At 45.6% G+C, this 27001-nt stretch overlaps 2 protein-coding genes and 1 long non-coding RNA gene across 7 annotated transcripts; 1 reads left to right on the top strand and 2 right to left on the bottom strand.

Annotated features, from left to right (window-relative positions):
- Positions 1–685: 685 nt before the first annotated feature.
- Positions 686–16180, bottom strand: LOC149363599 (E3 ubiquitin-protein ligase RNF185-like). 5 transcript variants are annotated; one of them, XM_089573583.1, is made up of 6 exons: positions 15837–16180; positions 8552–8713; positions 6254–6382; positions 4812–4869; positions 4392–4509; positions 686–2101 (listed from the first exon to the last, which is right to left on the bottom strand). In XM_089573583.1, exons 1-6 carry the CDS (start codon positions 15902–15904, stop codon positions 1938–1940), a joined length of 699 nt encoding a protein of 232 aa, XP_089429709.1. In that variant the 5' UTR covers positions 15905–16180; the 3' UTR covers positions 686–1937. The 5 variants fall into 5 exon arrangements, with proteins under 5 accessions (XP_089429709.1, XP_089429710.1, XP_089429711.1 ...); XM_089573584.1 differs by having other exon boundaries at positions 686–2032; positions 15837–16151; XM_089573585.1 differs by lacking the exon at positions 15837–16180 and adding an exon at positions 15403–15685.
- On the top strand, positions 15830–21869 carry LOC149363598 (uncharacterized). Its single transcript, XR_016289089.1, has 3 exons — positions 15830–16108; positions 21055–21198; positions 21727–21869. It is a non-coding gene; the product is annotated as an uncharacterized LOC149363598 (long non-coding RNA).
- A 2735-nt stretch (positions 21870–24604) lies between these two features.
- LOC149363597 (glutathione S-transferase C-terminal domain-containing protein homolog) lies at positions 24605–26729 on the bottom strand. The gene has a single exon (XM_089573582.1). It carries the CDS (start codon positions 26599–26601, stop codon positions 24817–24819), a length of 1785 nt encoding a protein of 594 aa, XP_089429708.1. The 5' UTR covers positions 26602–26729; the 3' UTR covers positions 24605–24816.
- Positions 26730–27001: the final 272 nt, after the last annotated feature.

Genomic DNA, 27001 nt, shown 5'->3' with positions numbered 1-27001 from the left:
ACAAATAGAGCTGCAGTGCTTGCAGATTTGTCATTGGAACTACATGTAAAAAAGGCCTAAAAAGCAGAATTTGTGCTTCATGCTGCACCTGCTTCTTTGCTCAAGAAATGTACAGTGCAAAACCTGCAGCAAGCAGTCACTTGGACAAAATAAAACTGGCAGCTCAATTCTGGTCGAGTATGGAGACATCCAGGGCCGTTTCTTGTGTTGCTTTGTAGGGCATCTGAATTTTGGCAAGGCGGTAAATCAGTTCGCTCTTTTGATTTTGGAGAGGAACAGCATAGCATATGCACCAACAGAAACCACGCTGCTGCAAGCTTCACTTTTGAGGCATGAAAATTCACACAGCCCCGTTTTCCAAGTTGGCAGTTCACAATAGCTACTGGTACTTGCCATCATCATCATCAGCGCAGTCACATCCTCAGAACAAAGGCCTCTCCCATCGATACCGATTTAAGCTTGTCTTGCACAAGTAGCAGCCATCCTTAATCTGTGTAGTAATTGCCGATACAAGAGCTCTGTTGTTACTACTCGGTCCATACGAAACAAAACCTTTACCAAATACATGAGCATGGTGATTCCATAACAGTGCTTTTGTACCCTACAGCGATTCTTAAAAGACAGACGAACCTGCATCCATCTTGCCCCTTAACTGCATGCTAAAAGGCAATAATAATAAAAACGCACTCTTATTCTTTGTTTCTTTTATTTCCCAAAGAAAGAAAAAAAATGTCAAAGGTCAACCACTTAAAATCTAATAATTTCTATTTCCAGACAACCAATGACTTAACAGTCCAGGACACCACAGACTGCAACTTTTCACAGCAAAAGTTTCCATTTACCATGTATTTTACACAAGGCTATTTATTTACACACAGTTGACACACACACGAAAAAAAAAAGTGCACAAGTATATATCAATACAAAATAGCAACCCCACTGCAAATGCCTAATGTGCCACTCTGTACATAAAATTCATGTGTGGTCTTTTCATGGCTGTTTTAAAATGGCCCAGAAGCCTTTTTGTCTTTCTGCCACAGGTAGGAAGGAATGTCAGCAACAGGAGCAGAAAGTGTCTCAGGACTTAATACAAATCTTTCCAAGACAACGACACACAATAAAAAAAAAAAAAACCTACAGCTGAGCAGTCATGGCAGCTAGCGGTGCATCAAAGTCCCAAGAGTCTAGAAAAGATGAAGGACGCTCGCTAACACTGCCGTACCAAGCCCAGACGAGAGAATCATTCATACAAGGAACATACGCACACATCATACACATCTTGATCAGTAAAGCTGCTGTTGCTTTTTAACTGACGTCACTTTGCACTATGGGGGGGGGAAAGAAAAAAAAGAAAAGACCAACCCAGAAAAAAAAAAAACGACTACAAAGTGACGAGAAGTTACACCCCACCCGCACTGCCACCTCCGTTCAGTGATTGCATTTCTTTTCTGCAAGAAGAAGACACTCCACCCCTGCAGTCGGGCTTCTCTCAACTCCACAACCTTGAGAAAGTGGACTGGCTGCCGTTAGATATATAAAAGAGGCCTCTGCAAATGAACTCGACGCCACACATCACAAGTTGCCACTCTGCACTTGAGTGGGCACATTTCCTGTGTGCAGTGGGGGGAGCAACGCACACCTCATCTTTGATGGCAAGAAACCCCCCCCCCCCCCCCCCCTACACTCTCTCCCCCTTCTGTCTGGCAGTAGGACCACCCGTCACTTGCACATGTTCATGGCCGGCGGAGTGCAGCTGACGTACAAAAACGAGCAAAGAAGGGCGCGAGCCCATGCGGAGGCCTTCGTTGAGAGCTTCCAACTGCCGTTGCTCTCGTGGAGAGAGACCAGTCCAGCGGAGGTGGTACACAAGTGTTCCCAGAGACTCTTGCGGCTGGGAGCGGTGCGCGGTTGGCGCAATTTGTGCCGGTGGGAGCCAATCACGCGATGATCAGCCACACCAGGAAAATGCAGGCCACCCAGAGGAACACCTGGGACACTATCTGGTCCTGGCGATGCTCTTGGCTGCCCATGGCTGCAAAAGACGGGGAGAGGCCTTCGGTCAAGCCAGATACCAGCAAAACGGTGGGCTGTTCACGCCAATCTTCGATCAAACAAGAGCAAATAAAAAAAGCAAACAAAAATTTTCAAGGTAATCAATGGTTCAAGTTGATTTGTATATATATGTATGTGGCAACACACTGCAGTAGGGTGGAAAGCTGTGAGAAGCAGAAATTCAACAGCAAAGCAGAAATGGCCCATCTTCAGGCATATCAACTGTCCTCTCAAGCTTGTACACCGTCTCCTTTTTTTCTTTGCTGCTGCTGCTGCAGATGGTTTTTCATAGGAAGTGCACACGTGCAAGCCCTTCCTAGGATTCTTGCGTCCATTACAAACTTCAGTCAACAGTTGGCGCTCATCCTGTCTTCCCATTTGCTACACATCCTGTTTTGCACTGACCTTGACCCCGATCAGAGCAATGTACAAACCAGACAGAACAAAAGCAAAAAAGTGAAAAATAAAACTCTCTCCACTGCCAGACGTATGGGCATGTAGGAGGACACCTTGAGACTTCAATCTTCATCTTTCCCATTTTAGTTTTTATGTACGACACAAACTTTTTGCCTTGTTTCTGAAGCACGAATCCCGGATGCAAGTACTACAGCATGGCATGTGTTCCCTCCCCACCTCTGCTATGCTTTTCTTTTTGCACTGCCTGTTTTCAGCACTTCACCGACACGGCAGGGTGGTTCAGCCGTGAACCTACAATTAACTGCACTTTCAGCATTTGACTCTGTGCTCACTGCAAAATAAAAAGACCTACCACTAGCAGGATGTGGCGCAATAAAAATGCTACAAAGGCAGCCCACATGCTGTGCACATATCTGACTTGCCAATGTAAAGGCCCGCTGCCATTTCCTTCAAAACACGACAAGCACGAAGCCACTAGTATGTACGGCAAACCAATTAAAAGTTTCAGGGCACATTTTTTTTTGCCGGAAATAAAATCTGCAGCACTTTCCAACCTTGATTTCACTGACATGTAAAACATGCAGCCCATGCTACCATTGCAGTCACAAACTGCAACGTGCAGTCACATAGCAAACCAAGCTACTCAATGTGCTTGAGCTGTGCACTAAGTATGCTAGGCAAAACTGGCAGGCCCACTGTATGCATGTTTTGCGCTGTGATAATTTAATCAGCTTTTGTTTGGTTTGGTTTGGTTTATGGGGTTTAACGTCCCAAAGCGACTAAGGCTATGAGAGACGCCGTAGTGGAGGGCTCCGGAAATTTCGACCACCTGGGGTTCTTTCTCCTTCAAAGAAATTCAACCGCCGCGGCCAGGATTGAACCCGCGTCTTTCAGGTCAGCAGCCGAGCACCATAACCGCTGAGCCACCGCGGCGGGTTGATCAGCTTTTGTGCCCTGCATGCTATGGTGCAAAATTCAACTGCATCGGTGCATGAGTCCGTACGAGTACAAAAATGCATTTCAAGCTGTGCACACTTTCAGACAACAATTTCCATATGCAACAGTGACTACGTCACTAAATTGCAGTGCATATCAGAGCAGCCACATAAGCTCATGTAAGGGCCGCACTGTTTTTTTAAAGTTCGGGGGTAAATTTTGAAGGTGCGGCTGACACTGACACTATGATGCTAAGTCTCTTATCACCAGTTTGGCACACTACAGGTGTGGCATGATTGGTTTGGTTTATGGGGTCTAACTTCCCAAAGCAACCGCGAATACGAGGGGCACCACTGACACTGCACAGTACACGGCAATGTGGCATGAAAAACTGAACCGTGGGCAATAATTCTAGGTTAAAGCCCAAAGCTAATGTGCCCTGACTGCATCTCTGCTTTGGGCACCAAAGGGCTGTTAGGGATGTGTTGACAACACCCCTGTCAGCAGCTCTTGGGTGCACAACTCTTGCTGATCCACTGGAGATGGCGCATTAAGAATGGCCCTCATTTCACAGACAATCTGACTGTTTTACAGTTTATAGCACAGAGTGACATGCAGAGAGTCAGTGTGCTGATTCACCAATAAATGGTTGAGTTTACATCAGATTCGAAACCCTGATGCCCATGTTCAGTCAAACAGGCACGTTTATGCCTCTGCGGAAACCACAGTCCATATCCTAGAATCCATACCCATGTGGCCACATCGGTTTGTTTGGCGTTTTGGTGCTCTAGGGGCCAATTTCGGGACTTCCCCTACCTTTGGTGCGATCAGGCATGGAAATACGGGAGTTTCAGACCGGCACATCTGCATACTTCTCCTCAACCCCCCCCCAGTCAAGCTACTTTAGGACATGCCCAGCAACAAAAACAGCTGCACAAGAGTAGCACATGGCACAAAGCGTAAAGATGGAGGCAAGGGTTACTCACTTGGCGGAGGGCGGCCATCGCCAAAGTTGAATGTGGAGGCAAACAGGCCAAAAGGAAAGGCACCGATTCCAAACGACATGTGAAAGCCAGTGTCTCCAAAGCCAAAGGATGTGAAGGACTGGAACAGAAAAGGGTCGAAACAAACCTGTTAGCCCCGACAATTCACGGCTGCCTGTGTGCAGAGAAGAAAAAGCCACCTGAATCATAATCATGCGGTTTCAAGTCAATCGACATGCAGAACTAGCAGCAGCCGAGTCAGCAGCTGAAATTTCTACAGGCGGGAAGCTGATAGCAAAACTGAGCAGCACACAATGCGGCCAGGAGTTGGGGCTACAGTTCACCTACATGACTACACAGCATCCATTCATACAAGTCAACAAAATCCACGTAGCACTAAGCCAGAGTTAATCCAATTCTTACCCCAGGGTGACTTTCGGGTTCAGATCTTTGCCCAGGTGGCCGCGGTGGTAATTTCTCCCTGCGCGATAAAAAGGCACATTCACAAGCGATTCCTAGGCAATTCATAACAACGTATGTGCTGAGCTAGAATGCCAACACAAACTAAAAATAATGGTTACTTTCTTCAGGTTGTAAAAAAGAATACAATGCTTATTTTCACGAATGCAAGACCAATTTTCCAAGGAATAACCTAACTGTCACAACATTTATGCTCAGGCCTGCAAGTGACAAGACAAGTGAAGCAACTGTGCACAGCCTTTTTCTTGAAATGCAACATAGCACCTCTTGGCTTGAACTTTGTTTTTGTAACATCATGCACCTCACAAAGGCTGCCATGAGGGGATGGCAGCCATATTGGCTGCACTAGTCTGTCTGGCTGCAGCTAATTTACCATTATAACCAAACTTAAACTAGGAGTAAACTTTTTCTTTTTAATGTGACAGCATTAGGAGGTACAGGAAGGTGAAAACTGACTGGTGGCGGCGGCGGTGGGGTCTGCAAGGTGGTGTTCAGGGAGATTTGCCTCTCTCCACTTGTCACCCGTCAACCTATCCCCCTGCCCCTCCTCCCTCTTTCCACTTGTAGGAAAGAGGAAAGAAAGGCTGGACAATATAAAATATAACATGCAACATATACATCCTCCCGAAGAACTGCGCACATAAAAATTAAGTTTGCGGAAGGTACTCTTCCTCACACTGCACAGGAAGAGCAACCCGGGTCACAAAGCCACACAGGTGGCTGTGTCTGAAACAGCCACCTGCCAGTGCACTGAGGAATTGCTTTTAACCACTGTGCCAGTAGTGGTGGTATAAGGACTCGCCACGGTCTAAGAATGCGACACATTTCATGTAGCTGTGTAATTGGAAATGGACTAGGATCAGAAATGAATAGATTGGGGAGTGAAAGACGATGGACTCTGACTTGGAATAGAATCAGACCTGGAATACAGTGGCAACTGAAAGAAGAATGCTGGAGATTAGAATTGAATAGATTGGGGAGTGAAAGACGATGGACTCGGACTTGGAATAGAATCAGACCTGGAATACAGTGGCAACTGTAAGAAGAATGCTGGCGCATTTCCTACGCATCAATCTAATTGACTGCCTATACAGTTTTTTCTTGGCCAGCGAGGGCCGAAATTCAAGGAGGGGGGGTCTTGAAATCTATGTATCTGCCAAGTGTGCAGGAAAATGAAACAATGCGGATACCTACATAGCGGCCAGCTGAAAGCCAAGCCATTTGACTCGAAGGCCGCAGACCAAGCCTGTCATTCAACAGCTTCCAAACTTCTTTTTGCATGCTAAATTTTCCCAGTGAACAGTTAGTATTTGGCGAGGTCCATTTGACTGTGCTGTCACCAAGCTAGTGCTGTCATCTGTGCGTGACAATGCCCGTGTGCTTACCTCGGGTCCTGTTTGGAACCGCCCCTACCATAGAGGGGGATCACTTTGTCTCGGCTGATGCCGGCTTTGCAGACGGGACACACTTGGCGGTTTGGTCGTGTCTCCAGCCACTGGTGCAGGCAGGGCCAGCTGGGAAGACCCAGACCAAATCGATGAAAAGAGAACACACTGCTGTGCTCAAGCTCTAACTCCCAAGTCAGCCAGCAACAACAGAGTACTCGTAAAAATTTACATCACGCATAACTAAGACCTCTAGTTTCCCTAGATACTGCAAAAAAATTGCAGATTTAAGCATTTTCCACAGAAGTGTGTGTTAGCAGCCACATTCTCTTTCTTGATGCTATTGTTAAAGACATCTGTAGAAATGAGAGCATGATGGAAACTGACAAATCTTGTACGCACAAATATAACACATGTTTGAGGACTCAGGGACATTTCAAAACTTGAAAAGAAATATTGTTTCAATTTATACAGCAATCTTGAACAGCTCAGGCCAACCATAGCCAAGGGCCGCCAAACAACACGGATGGCACGCTAATATATGGAAGCAGAGGATATGTCAACATAATTAAGGGGCGATACTTTAGCATGTGCATCACAATCGAGCGAAGCCAAGCCCCCAATACTTTAATGAACGCAGCCTCCCAAGCAGCAGTGGCCACTGTGATCTGTGCTGCCGCCGCTCGGAGTTTCGGTTTGGTTTGGTTTATTGGGGTTTAACGTCCCAAAGCGACTCAGGCTATGAGAGACGCCGTAGTGGAGGGCTCCGGAAATTTCCACCACCTGGGGTTCTTTAACGTGCACTGGCTCGGAGTTTCGAGCTGCCCAGTCCTGCAACCGTTACCCATCTTTGCTTTCCTTACTTACTCAACTCTTTCAATGCATTTTTTTTCTCAATGGCCCACACCCGACTTCTTTCCATAGCCACCTCCTCCTTTGCACTTTCATGCTGCCAGCTTTGCCCCAAGGTCGTTAAAAAGCTGGCTTCTCCTAACAGCTCTCAAGCCTGGTGGCAGAAGTTTCTTTAGCCACCTTTCTGGAAAAGCTTGGAAAAAATCAGGTACACTTCTGTCAAAAATATACTGTCCAACAGGTTTGCTCATAGGCCACGCACTGCAGCTCATTTTGCACTGTCAGCGTTCCGAATCTCTCAAAGATCCTTGCCCCTCCCGAGTTCAGGACTCCTAGACGTACATAAGAAAAAAAACAGTCGTGCCCCGTTAATACGACCCCTGTTAATATGGACGACTCGAATTATTGACAGATTTTCCAGAGATCAAACTTCTCCAACATTTTTACGCCTCATTAATATGTAAACTCGTCTGGGCAATGGACAGGGTGAAAATGCAGAGCCTATTGGGGCCAATGTATTCCTATCGCGTTAATATGGACAACGATGAGAACAAAATCCCGACTGCCCCAACCAGATCTTTCCTTTTCCTGCATTCTGAGTGCAGGACACGAATGAAACGCAGTGGAAAAATGCAAAAGCTTGAGTGATGGCTTTTTTCTCGTGGTTTCAGGCTCTACACTTTCAAAACGCCCGCTCACACGCCTTGCCATTTGCCATATTGTGCAAATAGTTGCGAAGGAAGCTCTTCTTGCAGCTTGTGCTATGTTGAAGGCCACATTCAGCAGCTATCTGCTGACCGAGTACGTTTATGTACTACAGGGTCGTGGGACGTGAACGGTAGTAGTAAAAGACACGTTGTCACGCCACTGGACGCCATCACACGTCTCAATAGAATACTAGGCAGTCAAAACTGCCTCACAACGTTTCAATGATAATGGCGACTAGGATAATGCACCTGAGCTTCCAAGATTTTGTCTAATTTCCACTGCTGCCTGCAGTGCATACGGCTATGCATATAAGCAGACCCAGCAGGACCATAAATATATTTCCTGAGAATTTTGTTATTACGGACGACTCACTTTATGAACAGTTATGTGAGGGAACTAAAGTGCCCATATTAACGAGGCATGGCTACACTTAGAAGCAAACACCTTGGTCTGTATATTTTTTTATACATGCTTTGCTTTACAAATGAAACTAGACGATCGTCATGTGGCATAAGGTAAATGGAAGTGAGAGTGAGCAGAGTGAGTTAAGCTAGCAAAGAGACTCAAGTTAAAAATCCACGTCTGCCATGGCAATGGCTTGAAGCTCAATGCCACAAAGCATGAAGCTCACATCTGCTTGGGTGCGATGCCTTTTCTTTTTTTAAATGAGAGGTGAAGAAATCTCGCTTTTCAGCACAGCAGCGTGCTCACTCGTGGCTTTTCCCGCCCCAGCCTTACCAGAAGAGGTGGCCACAGAGGCTGACCACAGCATCCTTGGCAGTGTCCAGGCAGATGTTGCACTCAAAGCTGCCGTCCTGCTGGCCGCTCGTGCTTCCGCCTTCGTCATTGCTGGAAGAGGCCGACGCCCCCTTAGGGTTCTCCGACGTCACGACCATGCCCCTGCACAACAAAGGGCAGCATCTCTGCTAGCACGACCTTCAAGGTCCGGGGGAAAAATGAAGGAAAAGGAGGAGACGGCGCTTTCTAATGCCTCATGGCCTGACTAGGTGAGGAAAACCTTCCTTGAAAAATAGACTTGATAAACACAGCACACTATCCGCTGTTTCCCCAGAATGGAGGTCGTATGAACTATGAGATAACTTAATGTTCACAAGAGATCAACCACAGCGACCCATGACAATTTCATCACACTCAGCTATACAGCTATACAGCTTAGAGTTAAAAAAGAACACAAACTGGACTTCATACATTTGCGCCTTAAATATATGAAAACGGAAATGACAAAAGAAAGAAACTACGTGCCTATACTTTAAAGCATTCGTCACTCTTCCAATGGCCTTACACAATCATTTTGGGTGAGGCCAACCTGACTAGTAAAATTAGGCCTCAGCTTGTAATTTATGTGCGACAATAAACCAACTCAGGGTTTTTAAAAAGTGCATCCAGATTTCAGTACATGCGTGTTTTATGTTCAAAGGTGCACTGAAGAGGATTCTGAACATGTCTTTTTGCCGCGGAAACTCGATCCACACGTTCCTAGCATTCTTAGAAACAGTGACTTATTGCCCTGTGTGGCCGATTTCCCCAATTAAAACGAATTAACGTCCGTCTCCCGCCTTTTTTTTTTAATTCTGCCTCGTACGGTGGGCGGAGTCGACCAACGCGTGGAGCGCCTTTCACCCAGTCCCGTGGAGGCTTTGCTTTCACTTTATTTTGTTTTTTAGGTTTCCATGAATAAATAGTTTCATTCGCAGATAATATAGCCGCAAAATAAGCCCGAAGAAATAAAAATACGCGCGGACTATTTGCTACTACGGACTACTACGTATTACTCCGCCGATGGCAGAGCGGCAAGCCGCCACGGGACTGGGTAAAAGGTGCTCCACGCGTTGGTTGACTCCGCCCACCGTACGAGGCAGAATTAAAAAAAAAAGGCGGGAGCCAGACGTTAATTCGATTTAATTGGGGAAATCGGCCACACAGGGCAGTAAATCGCAGTTTCTAAGAAAGCTCGGAACGTGTAGACTTAGTTCCCGCGGCAAAAAGACAAGGTCAGATTCCTCTTCAGTGCACCTTTAAGTTGCCATCACTCACCACTGATAAAAAACACTCAAACTTTTCAGAATACTGCACCCACAATCCAATGCACAGGAGCTGTGTGGTTCAGCCTCGCCAAAGGACACTTGTAGCAGCTATGAACTGACCATGCACATTCGCATTATCTACAAGCACACGAGCAAGCAGTATCAGTATGCAATGCTTATCAATTAGCAAAGAAATGCTAAACCACACTTACTCGCCTTTGCATGCCCATGCTTTTTGTGCACAAGTGTTTTCCTACATCTATTTTCAGAAGACAACCACGTGTTTGATGCTGAGATAAGTTTTTGCTTTCTTCAGACACTTTTTTTTTTTTCCTGCCATAAACGAGCAGGAACAAGTTGCTCTTCGCAGAGCTACCACATCAACCTGGGTTATAGGCAAGTGCTAATGATAACGGCTGAAAACCAAATGAAAATGGCCGTTTCATCACCAAATGCAAGCTTCACAACAGGTGCAACAGACTTAAGTGCATGTTGGACGGTTACGATGCTTCTTTATGCACCCAACATGCAAATGGCAAGGAGAAAACAACGAATAGCAAACATGTTTGTCTTATGCTTGAATCATACACCTTCCATTACTACCTACAAGTTGTGCTAAGCCTACTTTTAATCATGCAGAACCTAGTAACAAAACAATTTTTCCTAAGTTCATGTATAAGGCATATAGATCCATGTGGGTAAACTATTCTAGCAGCATGAGCCACCAGCATAGGACCCAAGGCAGGCTAAAAATGATGAAATACCACATGGACAGTAGGGTAGGCACTGCAATGAAGTTCAAAAGACTTGCGAACATAACTGTGCTCCCAATCCCAATCCTACACAATTAAACAATGTTGAGTGAAGACTGTAAAGCCAACTTTTGGCTTCTAGCAGCACATAAAATCTGTGCAACAATGATGCTTGAGTCTGGCAGCAACATATGCATGCTTCCCTTGCGTCTCCTCATATCAGCACACTTCGACGAACAATGAGCACGGCATAGGCAATAAAAACTCAAAGCAGCTTGCTTAAAACAACCTGAGCACCACACATACACTGCTGCAAAAAGCGAAACAAAACAGCCTTGTGCTTGGCCAATAACAAAGATAGCACATTGTTACTGGCCATGAGCCAACGGCTGCCTCAGAATCTAGCCAAAGCAGGTGCAACAAACCACCATATGAAAAAATGAAAAAGAATTGTACTGACACTGAAATTTCCAGTCAGCACAAACTGTTTTGAGCACAGTTTCCGCGCAACTGCACCGAGAGGTGTTGCAAAGGCTGAATTTCTCTTCAACAGAGTTTGCCAAGCAGGGTCAGCAAGCTGACATTCCCTTCGGCAACTTGATAAGAGCAATCGCCACACACCGCCACAATGGCTCGGTGTCATACGGCTGTGGGGCCCAAGGTTGAAGGATAAAACCCCTAGTGCGGCAGATGCGTCTCTATGGCAACAAGATGCAAAAACATCAGTGATGTGCAATATCAACGCACGTTAAGAAAGCGCAATCGGTAGAGGGGCATTAAACCCCTCATGCACCTAATCGCAGCAAACACCACTGTGCTGGCAAATACCTCAAAGAAACAGGAAATTAATGAATACGCCACCATTTTTGTCCCGATTTCTGGCTCCTCAGCTTTCTTTGTGAAAGAGACGACGTGCAGGCAGAGGAGTATCAGTCCTTTGTTAATCTGCTGATTGTGAGACTACATTTTCCTCATTCTCATCTCTTATGCGACCCCATTGTCTACGCGACAAGTCAACACGGAACACTTATCTTCCTTTGCCATAAAACAACAGAAGCACAGCAGGCACGGAAAAGCACGTGTTTCGGTGCACTCTGCAACAAAGGCAGGACTACACACTCAAGCTGCACAGCAACAAAACCTGCACATCGTTATTTTATCAAACTTTCTGCATTTCCTGCAAGTGAAGTGCACTGTGCATTTTGTGCGTGAGTGCATGGAAACATCCAGCTGCAGACCTCATTACAGAGCATATCAGTGGGAGGGACCTTTGTCCTGCTGTGGACTTCACTCGGTTGGGGATGCTTTTGCATTATTCAGACTCCATGAATACTTCTGCCTAACGCCTCACACGTAGGCCCAGAGTATTCGATAGAATAAAACATTTTCCGGCTCACGTTTTCCCCCCCACTGCTCCAAAAGCAACCAACAAAGTGCAGCTTGCAAATTTATAAGAAAATTCGAACTAAGCAACCCAAACCAGATCGTATGCTTTAAACTCCTTTTACGCAAACATGCTTACAAGCGTAATGCTCATTGAAGAAGCTTACAAGCCACAATAAGAAAAACAATAAAAGTCAAGCAAGGTAACACAGACGATCACAGAATGTGCCGTAATTAAAAAAAAGGCAAGTCTCAGCGTCTACAAGCTGTGTGCAGTAGCTGTGTGCAACAGCTCATTATTCAAGCCACCTACAATCTGTGTTAAGCACCAGTCTCATCCTACACCAAAGCTGCAAGCTTCTAACCATCCTAAACAAGAGAAAATCTCTCCGCTGAGTACATGTGAACGAGCCTCTTAGAGCACAGAAGTCTTGCTCAGAAAACCATTTAATGTCGCTGTGCTATGCTACAGATGGGCAAAGAGAGATTGTGAAGTGGAAAGCTCCAGATTAATTAAGATCACCAGGGGTTCTTTAATGTGCACTGACACAAGGCGGGGATCTGATCCTGTGTCCTTTGCCTTGGCAACCGAACACCATAGCCACTAGAACACCACGGCATGTAATAAGTGATAAACTTTCACCGCCCGAGCACCAGCACAAAGCAGCATTAGTATCAAATGAGGATGCTGGAGATAGGAGTTCGGAATGTAACACCACAGCGGAAACACTGGTGATAATAAGCCTGCATTCTCAGCATGCCTCCACAGTCAGTGACTCAGGCTGGTATGACATAAGATTCGACGGTGCTACAAGTCAACCAAGTTACACAGGCATGTTTGAAAAAAAAAAAAAAAATTATGCATTAATCTGCTGCAGCAGAATTCAGAATCTAGTACAACACAGTGTACTAGACTAGTCCAGCCGAATCCAGTAGAATAGAGCCTTGGTGTCAAGGATGCACAGGGGTTTCTTTTCTTGGGCACAATGTTTACAAATTCCACAACTGCATAAACTTTTGAAATCAATGTGCCAGGATCCCTCTGACTTTGTATTTTGTAAATCTTTTGGCAGCACCTTTCATTTTTTTTGGCTGCCAAGTTACGGGCAACACTAATATTGCTGAACTTCCGTGATACCTGACAATAAAGCACAACAAAAGCTTGCGTGCATGCATGCTAAGTGCATGCATGCTCTTTACTTCACGCCGTAGTGAAGGGCTAAAGTATGGGCAACACAATGTCCTAGATGAATGTAGGGGCCCTGTCAAGAGCAAAGACTAACCCACATTGTTTATGGCGCACTTTGCCATTATGTTCCAAATGTAACAAGGCAAAGTGTTACTAGCCTACTTGAACTATGTTCAAAACATTATACATATGTTCCTCTCTTTCCTGCTTATTCGACATGTAAGTATGCAAGGTTCAAACTCAAGATGGTGCCTCAAAACTGACATTACATATTTTATGTTTCTGCACATTTATTTATTTCTTTCATAATGCCAGGAGAGGTAGCGTCTTTACTGAGCGTTCAAACATAGTGATGTCAGCACATTCGACAGTAGGTGACGGCAGACAGTTCAGTTGCTCAATGGCATGTGGGAAGAACGATTTTTGAAATAGTTTGGTTCTTGAAAAAGACATAGCAAGAGAACACCTGAGGTACGATTTTAATACAGCGTTGTCAACACACATTGCAAAAGCTGAGAAAACAATTTATCTGAATTGAAGCTGCAAACTTCAAATTTCAAGCTCACAGACATTTAAAGAAAAGGGGCAGCTGGGTTAGTTGGTAACAATCCATAAGGTTTGAATGTGGAAAGACACAAGCGAGAGACCCAGAGGAGACGTAAACACAATAATAGTTAGCTTGAATGTATTACGGCACATTTCACTGGCTGCAGCTGTAGGACACCGGTACACACCGGTCATTAAATGATAAGCTAATACCAGAATGTCGCACACAACAAAAAATTTGCTGTAGATGAGCATGGAATGTCAATAAAGGGAAACTACAACAGCACTTTGCTACCGCAGCTGCAGCCTGGGGCTGTGTGGGTCGACTGTCACACACCATTAGGTCCTGCCTCCCAAGAGGCCGCCCAAGGAATGCATTATAAAGCAGGGAGCACCCGGAGGCGAGGAATTAATATGAAGTGCGACGCACAACCCACTGACAGCTGGAAGGTAATAGGGGCGACAGAGAGCCATGCCAATCTACTGCATCTGAACAGACACATGGGGCACAATTAATAACTTAGTAACGGAGACGATGCCGGGGGCTGATATCTCGGTATTAGCATCGTAAATAGGGAGCAGCGAGGGAGGGAGGGTTTCGACAGGCTGCGCCGAGACGGCAAGGTCAGGTTTCCGGCACATTTCAATGTTGCGTACGTGTGCCTATCCGACTGCCGAGCAACGTCCTCGAACCACTCGTTGGCGAATCAACGAATGCCGCCGCTACCACCACAGAGCGCGGAGGGAGCCGTCGCGCAGCACCCAGTCCGACTCGCGTTCTATTTTTTCCCCCTCGGCTGACATCGGCACACCGCGCGTGCACTACCGCTACGTTCTGCATGGGGGGTACGACAGTGAGCTCAAGTTTCTCTCGCGAGCGTTTCCATACGGGCACCGAACTTGGCAGAACAGTGCGAAGAACGCGGGCAGAAGCCCGGGTGCAGATCGGACACAATGCTAGGTTTCGTTTGTCTGCCAAGTGACAGGCGTGTCACGCTAGTGCACAGTACATACGTGTTTGCCAGGAAGCAGTTGGCGGCAGATAACGGGATGCGAGCGGCCGTTCGTAGCGACCAGTTTGCCTGCTATTTCTTTTTGTCTCCGCTCTGGGGCCTGACACGGGACCGAGAGCTACGCGATGACGGGCGCCTAGAGCCAGGCTATTTCTATATTACACAGGAAGTAAAAGTCGGAAACGGGCACACGTGCTTTCCGGGCGAGAAATAAGCGCAGAAAAAAAAAGAAGTGAGGTAGAGAATGTAGGTTGTCTGGGAGAAGTAGTACCGTGAGCCGAAGAAACGAGGCGATCCCTTGCACGCCTGCCTGCTTGGGCGCCTTGTATTTGATGCAACTGCTGCTGGGAAAGCCGCGATCGGGTCGGCTGATGTCCGACGAGCAGTAATTCCACACAACACGCAACACTCGAGGCCGAGGCCCGTTCAAGGTCCCTTGTTTTTACAGCGAGCGGTTATATCATGACGTGCGACAGCGATCTCTTTCGGGAGAGGAGCGCAGGGCTGGCTGTGGTGGTGGAAGGGAGGAAGGGGTCACTTTTGCCCGCAACGCGAAGGCGCCGCCTCGTCGGTGGTCACGAGGCGACGCGGTTGGCACTTCGAGAAAAACACAGGTGCCCTGCTCTAAGGATAACTTGACGCAATCCCGGGCACAACTTACGTATTTGTCTCGGCCCCTCAGCGCGGGCGGTAGGACGGCCGAACCACAGCACTACTTTCACTCGCAGCGACGAAGCTTCGACGATTCGAATCCCGGCAATGCAGTCTCAGCGCTGCGCGTGGCGTCCCCAACAATTTCTCACGCTCCACATGGCGCAACAGGCTGAGTTACGTGCCTTACCGTGTCGTACCCACGGTGTTCGAGGTAAATTGAATTTACAAGATATCCTCCTATTTTTTTCGTCAACAAACCATCCACAAGCATGGCGTACTTCCGATGACGTAATTTCCTCACGACGGTCGACGCAGCGATGAGAGAAGTTAAAACAAGCGAAATGAACTTTACTTTACGTCGAATAAAACATAAATTATAAGCGCAATACTTTATGATTATTAATTAGCTAATGTTTTCTACGAGCAGAAAATGCCACGTACCCATCGTCACCGCTGTCGCTGTTGTCGCCGACCGTCAAGGGCACGTGACACTCTGTAGCAGACGACATTTGTTTCGCAAGCAGACTACGGTGCACAACCTGTAGACTCCATTTGAACACACACAAGCGATTTTCTTCGTGCACGGCTAGCTTGAACACGATGCCACTTCCACGAGCCAGTTATTGCGTGTACATTGCAGCCTTGAGTCCAAGACGAAACTGAACGAACGGGTCGAGAGCGCGGCGCTCCCCTGCGCTAGTACTGTCTGCCAAGTAAGCGTGCCAACTACCCTCGATGCTGACCCAGAGATCTGTATCGCCGCATAGCCAATTCGCTGTGTTACTGCTGGTGTTGATCTGGTGCGTTTCCGCCTCTTGCGGAACGTTGGCTTTAAGTGGAGTAGGCGGGACGTTAGCTGGCAGAGGCCGGGGAACTTTATTTAGCCATGATTTCGAAAACTTAAATTCGTCGCGCGCAGTCACGCGACTGAAACGCTTTTGTGCAAGCATGTTATCCCAGATGCATAAAATAGGCGGGGGAACGAAAAATAACCGGTGAGCTGGGAAAAAAACATCGCTCAAGGCAACCCGCAACGGGTGCCAAGTCCTGCGCTCCAGTTTTGCCGAGCGTTCGCGCAAGGTGAACAAAAACGAAAACGCCCGCGCACCGCCTTGCTATTTATCTCTTCAATGCATTTCTCTTCATCAGATACTGGGAAAGTGTGTCAAGTTATCCGGGGTATAGTCGGAACCTTGGGTTTAGATACTCCAGTATGCAACCGCAAAAGCAGCTTATACTTTCCACCTGGAGATACCTTTCCTATCACTGGCTTGATTAATAATTGAATGTCGGGTCGTATTATACCCACACCAAAATGTTCAATCACACTTTTTCTGGACATATGCATGATTATATACTCCATTCGTATACATATTTGTGATATATCTGGAGTTGAGAACGGGCTAATGAATCAAATCAACTGGAGAGCTTTTCCAACAGTGATGTTCATAAAAGAATTCCCACTCGCTGAAAAATTTGTTCTCATACACCTTCGTAATGTGGCAGGCTCATATATATTTGACATGTCTTTTCAGCTCGCTTCTGTTTGATCCTCTGAAAGCTCAAGCACTCGGTCACTGCTGAATGTATTATGCAGTACTTGATCATATACAGCACACCCAGTGGCTTCTTTCAAATAAATAAAGTGCAAGTGAGCAGTCCTTAAATTCTCTATAGAACTGGCAAGTTTGCTCCAACAAATCTGCCAGTGAAATCGGTTCAAGATGAACGTGAGAAAACAAGTATTTTTGCAAATGTCATTTCCCGTGTTTCCCATGGCACTGGGCACCCCACTCTCAAGACCAACGAAAGCTTACTGAAAGAGCCCATGTATAGTGGAGCTGCAGAAAACTGCAGCTTTATTTTTGCTTTGAAGTCACATGATCATAATCCAACACCTAAATCATGGTGACTGTTCCAACATGTTTCGAATAAAACAAAATGAAATCAGAAGCAAGCCACATATATTTATAATTGCAGGTGTCCTTTTATGTTGCATATGTAAAGTGCAAACCAGAACATGTAATCAGAAAACACAAAATTTTTCTCAGCTGTTTCTCCAAAAAGTATTTTCTTTCGCTATGCAGGGCAAACAAAACATAATCATTGATGTTCATGTTAATTACTTTAGGACGTCCTTGCTGCGGTTTTACAGCAACAACAAACTACCAGGACTACACTTATAACGCATGTTGTTATCTAACAATGTGCTACTATGATGATGAGATGTTTATTTTTTATCTAATACCATGCGTGCTTAGCTTAGAAAATCTGATGCAGTTAGAAGGCGAGCTATCACAGTTCTCAAATACTTTATTATCCGCTGCAAACAGCACATATCATTATTATATGCTGACCAGGTATGTCTAGTATGTCTAATACTACTGCTGTAGCAGGTACGTAACCATCTATGTACAGTACCCCAAAGGTTTGATACCTTATACTGAGGGTGCAGCTTGAACTTATTATTTGTTTAAGCAAAAGAGTTGTTTCTCTAGATGTAGTCACGCTGGTTTATCTCTAGGCATGAGCTTCCTACACATTCGCAACACATGCAGCACAATCAAAACATTTGTTCTCCTCAGACAGCAAAAAATGGCACGGTGCCTATAGGATGACTACAACACCTGACCTGGCCAATATCGGTCAGAAAAATGCTCAGGCCTCATTAGTCTTGAGCAGATCGCGGAGATGCTGATGTGAGTATTGTACAGCTTAACGATTTGAGACATGTAACAGGCAAAGCCGGGCTAGTTGGTGGTTGACAATGGAGTGCATATTGCAACTGCGCAAAACGACGAGGGATGAAGAGAGTAGTAAACCGTAGTTGAAGTTCCATGTTTCGTCTTGTGCTTTCCTCTCTTCATCCCTCGTTGTTTTTGCACGGTTGCAATATGCACTCCATTGATAACCATCCGAGGATCTGGTAAGGGCTAATGTAGGAAGAAAAGAATTTGTGCGTTGCTGTCAGGTGAGAATGTTGACAAAAATGTACCATTTCAGTGGGACTCCCGATATCCACATTCAGAGATGTCCTTCTTGACAACGCCGCTCCCTCAAATTATCTGCCTCCTATTTGTGGCACACTTTGCCTTTTCCTTCACAACAATGTGCTCTGTATAGCCTTAGCTTGTAAGCATTGTATGAGCAATGAGACCCTACAAAAAAGATGGATTAGGACGTCTAAGTATGAAAAAATTGAAGCTCGAACCAGTGTGCTATTTCAGCTGATATTTAGAGGATTTTAAGACCTGCTTAAATGAACTGCATTAAGGTAACCTCAAATCTGGAAAGGAAAGTTTAAAAAAGGCCATAGTACTTCTGCAAGCTTCGAGACTCTACAGCGAGCAAAAGGTTAAGAGTACAGGGCACAACAGAGCACAGAACTTTGGCAGCAAAAGTAGTAGAGCTTTTCTCTTCAAACCAATTATTTCCATCATTAACTTAGGTCACTTTGTGCATCTATTTGGTGCAACGGCAGAACCAGAAATGCTTGCGTTTTTGTTGTAACATCTTTCCTGAAGTTTTTAGTGCTGTTTTTTATTTGCAAAGAGCCCAGAAAAGGAACTTTTCATTCACATAAACAAATGTCATAGCAGGGCAAAAAGACAGCATGTTGGGCAAAATAACCTCTAGAAACTATAAATGTGCAACTCTTAAAAACAGAAATCCTGCTCGCTGAGCTTGTCACAAATCGCAGAAGGAATGAAATGAAATGGATATAGGTAAACAATTCTGCACAAGTTCAGTCAGCCGAGCAAATAAACACATGTTCAGTCACAAAGCAACAAAAAGCTTTTGCGAGAAATATTGCGATATGTAAATTGATGCAGCTGAAGCAACAAATAAAAATGAACGTTCACACGAACTAAATATACAATAAGGTCTTTTTACCTATGAAAGCACCCTATAGAAAGCAAAAGTTTGTTTTCTTCCCAGGCTCTCAAAATATGCTTATTCAGTGGACAAGGCTTATTGGCCAAAACAACACTCACGCATTATGATTTTTCGACATTCTTCGACACACATAAAACTGCATTATCATCAAAACAGGAATCAATAAAGGTTTGGTTTATTGGTTTATTGGGGTTTAACGTCCCAAAGCAACTGAGGCTATGAGGGACGCCGTAGTGAAGGGCTCCGGAAATTTCAACCACCTGGGGTTCTTTAACGTGCACTGACATCGCACAGCACAAGAAGAACTCTAGTTTGGGCTAGTTGGTTCATGATTCAACAGGAAAATGGCGCAAAAAACGTGGACAAAAGAGACAAACACGACAGGACCAGCGCCAACAGTAAAGGGCCCAGTGTATTTCTTCTACACTGGGCCCTTTACTGTTGGCGCTGGTCCTGTCGTGTTTGTCTCTTTTGTCCACGTTTTTTGCGCCATTTTCCTGTTGAATCGCACAGCACACGGGCCTCTAGAATTTCGCCTTCATCGAAATTCGGCCGCCGCGGCCGGGATCGAACCCGCGTCTTTCGGGTCAGCAGCCGAGCGCCGTAACCACTGAGCCACCGCGGCGGGGCGAATCAATAAAGAAATTGCCATATAGTCGCCCCAGGCCTCTACCATTTTTTTACATCAAGTATTTGGTCAGAACAAAGCACGAGCTGATTAAAAGTGTCACTTCATGAGCCAGTACTGAATTTTGTGCAGTGACCAATTACTGAACATGCATTAGGCATAAGCCTCTGCACAAATGAAACAAGTTAAAGAAACTGCTTTGGTTTCCACATTGTGTTTGGTTCCTGGTTAACAGAACATACTATCTTAATTTTTGCATGCACATGACAAGGCTTCAAATTTGTGTTAACTCACTACTTTCCTGACAACAAGGGAAAGTCAGAAGGTGTGGTGCTGGGGTGATGCTGTATAAGAAACAAAAAGAAACATAAAATGGCTGCAGCTACAAGAAAAAGTGACTCAAAAGTTGCACAGAGGATTTATCTGCCAGCACCAATAGAATATTGTGGTAAGTAATTAGTTTGCCACTGAGAAAGCAGCTATCTACTTCAAATCAAATATGGTGGGTAGTACTGCTTCAGCAATGATCAACCATATGAAGTGCTATGATTTTTCAAGCAGAAAGCTTAACATCGTCAAGATCTATTCACGAATGCTTTCGGTCTATGGCTGCATATTGCAAAGCCAAGTGGTCGGGTTGGTGTAAAATTCAAGAAAAGTGCCATTATAGTCTTAAGATTGCGCTTTATAGGGCAAGTATCTAGCTGCCCTTCAAATGACGTCCGCCTCCAGATGAACGATGCCAGGCTTCACACATTCAGTGCAACTACAACGGCACTATAAAATGAATCAACTATCCTAGCAAACCCTCCCCAAATTTCAGACAAGGCACTTTCCAGGTTTTATATATTGATCCTACCGTGGCAAAAATTAGTGGGGACACATAAGCTCTGCCTTAAGGGTATGATGTGATAGCATTAATGGGAAAATTCTAATATATGCGGAATTGGTTATTCGCTACTTAACATTCATAGATCTCCTAGAATCCTCGTACCAGTCCTGGTGCAGTGGTTAAGGGATACGCCACTCCCTGCGACGGCAGATGCTGTCACCGGTGGGGCTTGTGCGACCCAGGTTGCTCCTCCTGAGCAACCTCTCGCCTCCAGTCATTAACTTAAGTGTCACCTGTCACAGGTTGTCATGACACCACAAGATCATGTGACTTAGGTGGGCCACCTGCCACTCAGGTTGCTTCTCTGGAGGTTCCTCATGGATTTTTCGCTCATGGTCAACGACACCGACAATGCCTGAGACTGAGATAGGAGACTCAGAAACCAAGTGAGGTGGTTTTTCCTTTTGAAGCCCAATAGCTGCTTTCTACTCTTGTAGGTGCACTGCACAGTGAAGAGATTATGCTGAATGCTAACAATAAACTTTCGCTACTTTTTTTGGTAACCGACAATACTATATCATTTTTCCAGTTACTCTTTAACTGCCTCAGCCACGATTCACGGAGCAAACATTAATATTCAATTTCCCCTAAAATAAAGAAACTTTGCATTTTATTGGCTGTTTTCTTTTCTTGTGTAACTTGCAAGGAGTTAACACACTGTTTGCATCTGAAAGCGAATATGTGATCTCAAACAGCATACTTATTAACGTGATCTGAAGTCAAGGTAGCTAACGCTCGCTTTACAGTAGCCTTTCTCATAGCAATATATTTCCCAGGACTGTAAGGGGCAAATTTAGAAGCTGCTTCAACCCTGAACAGCTGAATGTATACAAAAAGTACAGATGCACTGATCCTTACTTTTTTTTGCAGTGAAACGGGTCGGACATATAACTCTACCATTGTAACACTTCCAGGCCCAGCCTGCAAATCAACCTCTGGAACCGGAGAACATTTAAGAAGCTCGAAGATATTTACGGCCATTCAGAATGAAAATGTACAAGCTTGACTCCTCTGCAAATGACTACATCGAACAAAATAAAGCTGTGTGCCACATTCAGGTCAAGCCTTTACCCACTGCTGGCCACAAATACCATTCTATTCCACTACCAACACCATACGCAGCATCAGATGTTTACATGAGATAGCAAATACACTTAGTAGTCACATGATACCCAAAGTCTATGCTATACGCTTATCAGAGCTTACACACCTCTATTCCAGGAATGACGCCAGAGAATTTGTAGTGGGGGGAATAACTTTTGGACAGGCATGACGCCGCTCCAACTTTGGTGTGGCCCGGCAATTTTTGGAGTGGCAGCCATCTCCTCCACTTGGCGTCATCTCTGCTGTACTACTCTGTAGTGGATCTGTACAAAGTGTCAGTTTACACCACTTGATATCAAATCTGCAAACTGCCAGTTTAACTAAATCACACAGATCCCAGTTCACTGCAACTTTGCCAGTAGGCGATAGATATGCCTCTAATTTCACTATGAAATCCACTTCCTTCTTTTTGAATTTGTTCATCAAAGCCTATGGATTGTTGCCTGTCAGTGATTCGCGTTTTGCTTGATAATGCCAGCAACCAGAGGCTTAGACTAACTGCCAGCTCTCTGGCTACAAGAAGCAGCCTCCAGATGAATACCATTTAGATCAAAATACCTCACTTTGCCAAAGCAGCTTATTGATTGCCTGAATGTTTTTCATAAAACGATCACTGATATAGCCATGGTTATGTCATCGTTTCAAGACAAGAAAACATTAGATTGTCATAAGTGCAATGTTCATGCAAGACAGTCGCACTGTCTAACACTGCTTCATGCAGTCGCCGGAAAATACATGAAAAGCCTTGAAAGACTCATTACAGCTGCATTTCTTGTCTCAGTGTAGAACCTGTTGGCAGTGTTGTGCACGTGCAGTGCCATAGGCTGGAGTCATGTATAGCAGCAAAAACCGAATGCATGTTCAGCACAGTACGCTATTACTATGTACCAGGCAATTGTGATCTGACCATTCTGTTGGATGTGTTCTGCCACAGACACAGCTCTAGACCGAGGTAGCTCTGCTAATGCTGAAGGAGAGCGGAAATTTGGGCAAGTTGGTTTAAATGCATAGCTGAAAAAAGTGCGAAACGGGACACCTTGTCCTTGTAATTCTTTTTCTTCATCCGTGAGTCGCCTTTCTCACTTTTTTTCAGTTTTGCATTCAAGCTAAAGAACATGGGCAAAATTTTCCAGTAAAGAATGTGGCACAGGTGTGTTATTTACATAAACCTCACAATGGAAAAAAATAAATTACTGTCCTGCATCTCTTCAGGATCATATACCTAGAGGCAGCATTCCACTGGTTATGGACTTAGCACTAGAAGTTTAACATATGCCTTTTGCTGGGGCCATCAGTGTTGTGCAAAGGAGGGCTCCAAACAGTGACATTCAATCAACATCCTGTGCAGTAGGAACTCAAAACACCAAGCATTTGAGGCTCACAGGAATATAGCACAGAAGCTGAGATAGGAGTACAGCATAGTTGTACAGAATGATGCTAAGCATCTCTGCATAGTGCCATGTGGTTTTGAGATAACTAGTTTGGGATTAACTATGGTAACAAGTGCCTTTGGTACCAAGGTAGACAGGCTTTTTTTTTTCTTTTGATAGTTAAGAGTTAATAACACATGATTCGACCAATTAATTCTTGCATTTTCATGTTTTGCGACAAGTTTAACACAATAAGCAATAGGAAAGAAGCATGGCATGTGCCAACTACGTTTAATTAACCTGCCGGTCTGTGTGCATGCAAACAGGCCTAACATGCATCGATAAAGTTTTTGGTACTGAATCTAATAAGGTTTAAAACTAAACACTAGATGCAAAAACAGCTTACAATAATCTTGAGTCATGTACCAGCTCTGAGTGCAGATTTGACATGACCCTATACAGTAATGTGTATATCTTTATCGTGAAGACTTCTGTGCGATGTCAGTGCACGTTAAAGAACCCCAGGTGGTCGAAATTTCCGGAGCCCTTCACTACGGCATCTCATATAGCCTGAGTCGCTTTGGGACGTTAAACCCCAATAAACCAAACCAAACCTTTTAAAAATTTTCTTGCCTCAACCGCTGGATTGTTTATGCTGAAACTGCGCACAGAACTTGGGTATTGCGGTAACTTTTGTCTTGTAGTAAGTTTGTTAACAGTACTTGCCTGGTTCAGCCGCGCATGATGCTAACCCATAATCGTCTGCCTCGAAATCGACAAACCAAAAGCCACCAACTCTGGATTTTTGCCAAAGGGCGCCATCTGTTATTTTCAGAGGAAAGCACCATGATGCGAAAGGCACCGAGGTCAGCATTACAAGCTGTGCAGGCCCTTTGATGGCACCACTGCTGCTCTACGTGGCAATAAGGCACTGGCGGCCTTCAGTTTGTTGATCTTGGCGCAGACGATTACAGAGTTACATCATTCATGACTGAATCAAGTAAGTATCATTGTAAAAGTTGCTACGAGACAAAAGTTACCACAATATGCAAGCTCTGTGCTCAGTTTTACCGCAAACGAGCCAGCGGTTGAGGCAAGAAAATTTTTTGAAGTCGTCATGATAAAGATGCACAACACTGTATGTAAAAACCTCCACTATTCATTTCGACTGCAATGAACATGGCAGTTCCATCTGTTCCCGTCTAAGCAGCAATGTTCTTCTAACAGAACATGAACAAACTGAATTCACAAGCTAAATTCTGCAATAAGAATTATTGCAGTGTGGACATAACATACCTCAAGCAAATTGCGACTGTGATACTTTTAAAAAGGCAAAACAATGCTTCAATTTATTTGACTAAAATCGTCTCAAAAAGCAAACCCACAGTTAGTGAGTTTACAGGGTCAAAATATCATTTGCAAGCAATAACGAGCATGATCCAAATGAGCTTATTCTGGGCACATCTCAATTTCATTTCGGAGTTAAACAAATATGCACTATTTAAAACCCAACATCCCCTTTGCTTGTTATCAGTGTTCTTTGGACATTTGCTTGCCAACCAAAACAAGCCCTTTGGGTGAGCAGTCGCGGGGCACCATCTGAGTAACAATAACCTCATAACCACACTCAGCAGCCCACATCGCCCTGTCTCGGTCTACCAGAGCCATGCAATAATGACCCTGCTGGCATGTAGGTGTGTCACGCTCTGTCCGATCAGCATAGTGGCACAGCAGGGTGTAATCGTCTTCCGAGATCCCCGTGCCTCTGAAAGCACAGCTCAGAGGGTAGCTGATGCTTGCCGTTGCTTTCATGGCACCATAGCAGCACGGACATGACACAAACGCCGCACCACGACTGATGCACTTCTGCAAGACTAGGTCAGTGGCAACACCACACGCGTGCAGAGAGACGCCCAGGTCAAAGTCACCCACGTAATAGTCCATGTTACACTGGTACAAGATGACATTACGCAGGTCCAGAGCCCTGACCCTCTCTCGGGCACGGTGCATCGACTCCTCCTTATTCTCAACCATCACCACCCGGGAGTCAGGAAGGAGGTATGCCAGAACAATGCCTACATGCCCGCCCCCAGAGCAGAAATCAACAATAGTGCAACCATTGAATGCGTGCTGAAGAGCCAGCACAACAAGGTTCTCAATTTGCTGGCATTTACGCAGTACCCTCGTCTTCGGCAGTCCGCCTCCGAGAGGATGCACTTTGTCGGGGAACTCGTCCCAAGGCAGGGGCAGGGAGTTTTCGCCGGGGTTGGGCTTCAAATCTGGCGTTATGTGGGCCTCCTTCAGAGAGCTAATGATGGCTTGTGGGCTCTTGTGCCGAATGCGAGGCTTGGTCCGGTCGGGATGAGAGGAGTACAGGCTATCCCTCGGAAGCTCTGATTCCTCTATACACCGGCTCCTAATTTGTTCCACCTGAGCAAGGAGTTTTAAACCTAGAGTGTTTAGAGCTACACGTGTCCGCGCTTGCGCACTGACAGTTTCGTACCACTGAAACGTGAGGGGAAGCCTTTGCGATAACACGCCCTGATCTACGATGGCAACCAGCTCGGTGAAAATAAGGTGTAAGCAGGGAAACAGCACTACGTCGGCTAGTGTTTCGTCGAAGCCCTCGACGAAGCGATGCTCCAGTTCCGGTAGCTTTCCATCAACCGCCTTGCGTTTGACAAGAGAGGAAGAATCCCCGTTCTCGCCTCGCGAAGCTCGGTAAACTTGCTGCTGCTTTCGCTGGACGTTGTGCGTCTTCACCGGCTGCCGCATGTGCGCCTCAAGCAACAGCAACTCCTCGGGCAGCCGCACGGGCTCCAGCAATTCGTGCTCGGCCAAGACGGCGGCTTGAATCTTTGGAACAACTCTCTGTATGTCGAGCTCGCAGAAACGCGTCCAAAGCGACGACTCCGAGCAGGCCGCAAGGCAGCCGCCGCGAAATCCCAGCAGCGCCCTGCACAGGGAGTCCTGGGTTCGACTCCCAAACTGACCCAGCGCCCAGCGTAGGACGCCGGCGAGTCCGCCGATGCAGGTTGTCGTGGTCCGGTCGGGAAGGTAAACGGCGGGACACTCGCAGTCGAGCAGCTCTTGCGGAATCGGCCCGCTCTTCTCGACGCATTTCAGTCTTTCGATTACATTGCGAGGCAACGCAAAGAGCGCGTCGTTAGCGTTGCGCCGGACGATAGCGACGTTGATCGTTTCCAGATCGCAGTAGGAGAATACGAAGAGAGCGACGAGCGTGCTCTGGGGTACGCGCAGCTTGTCGCCATCGCTGTCGTGACCGCTGAGCATTAGGAGATGCTCTATCGCCATGTTTGCGTCCCAGTGGTAGAAAAGATTCCTTACAGCCGAGTACTTGCTACAATCAACGCTAGAAACTATTCACTTTGCTCATAACCACTCATAACAGTCTCGTTTCATCTTTGCAATGGGCGCCGCCATTTCTGTTCTACCAGAGTTTGCTGACGCTTGTGTTTGTAGGGCTGAATTCCGCCAAACTAATTGCTACGAACTAATGTTGTGGCTTAAAAATAAATTCCTCCGTACTTTTCGTTCTACAAACAACTTATTTTTTACTTATGTTAACTGTGCAAGCGCTTTAATAGTCGTTCTTTTCATCCCAATATCCGGCTGATGTGGCAAACAAGATACACTTTTTCTTATTTTCCTTTTGGTTATTTAAAGACATTTATACAACAACATCACCTTCGTC

Source organism: Amblyomma mixtum, chromosome 2 (genome assembly GCF_055824585.1).
Source record: "Amblyomma mixtum isolate Tamu chromosome 2, ASM5582458v1, whole genome shotgun sequence".
Lineage (NCBI taxonomy): Eukaryota > Metazoa > Arthropoda > Arachnida > Ixodida > Ixodidae > Amblyomma > Amblyomma mixtum.
This window is presented reverse-complemented; position numbering and strand designations above follow the sequence as displayed.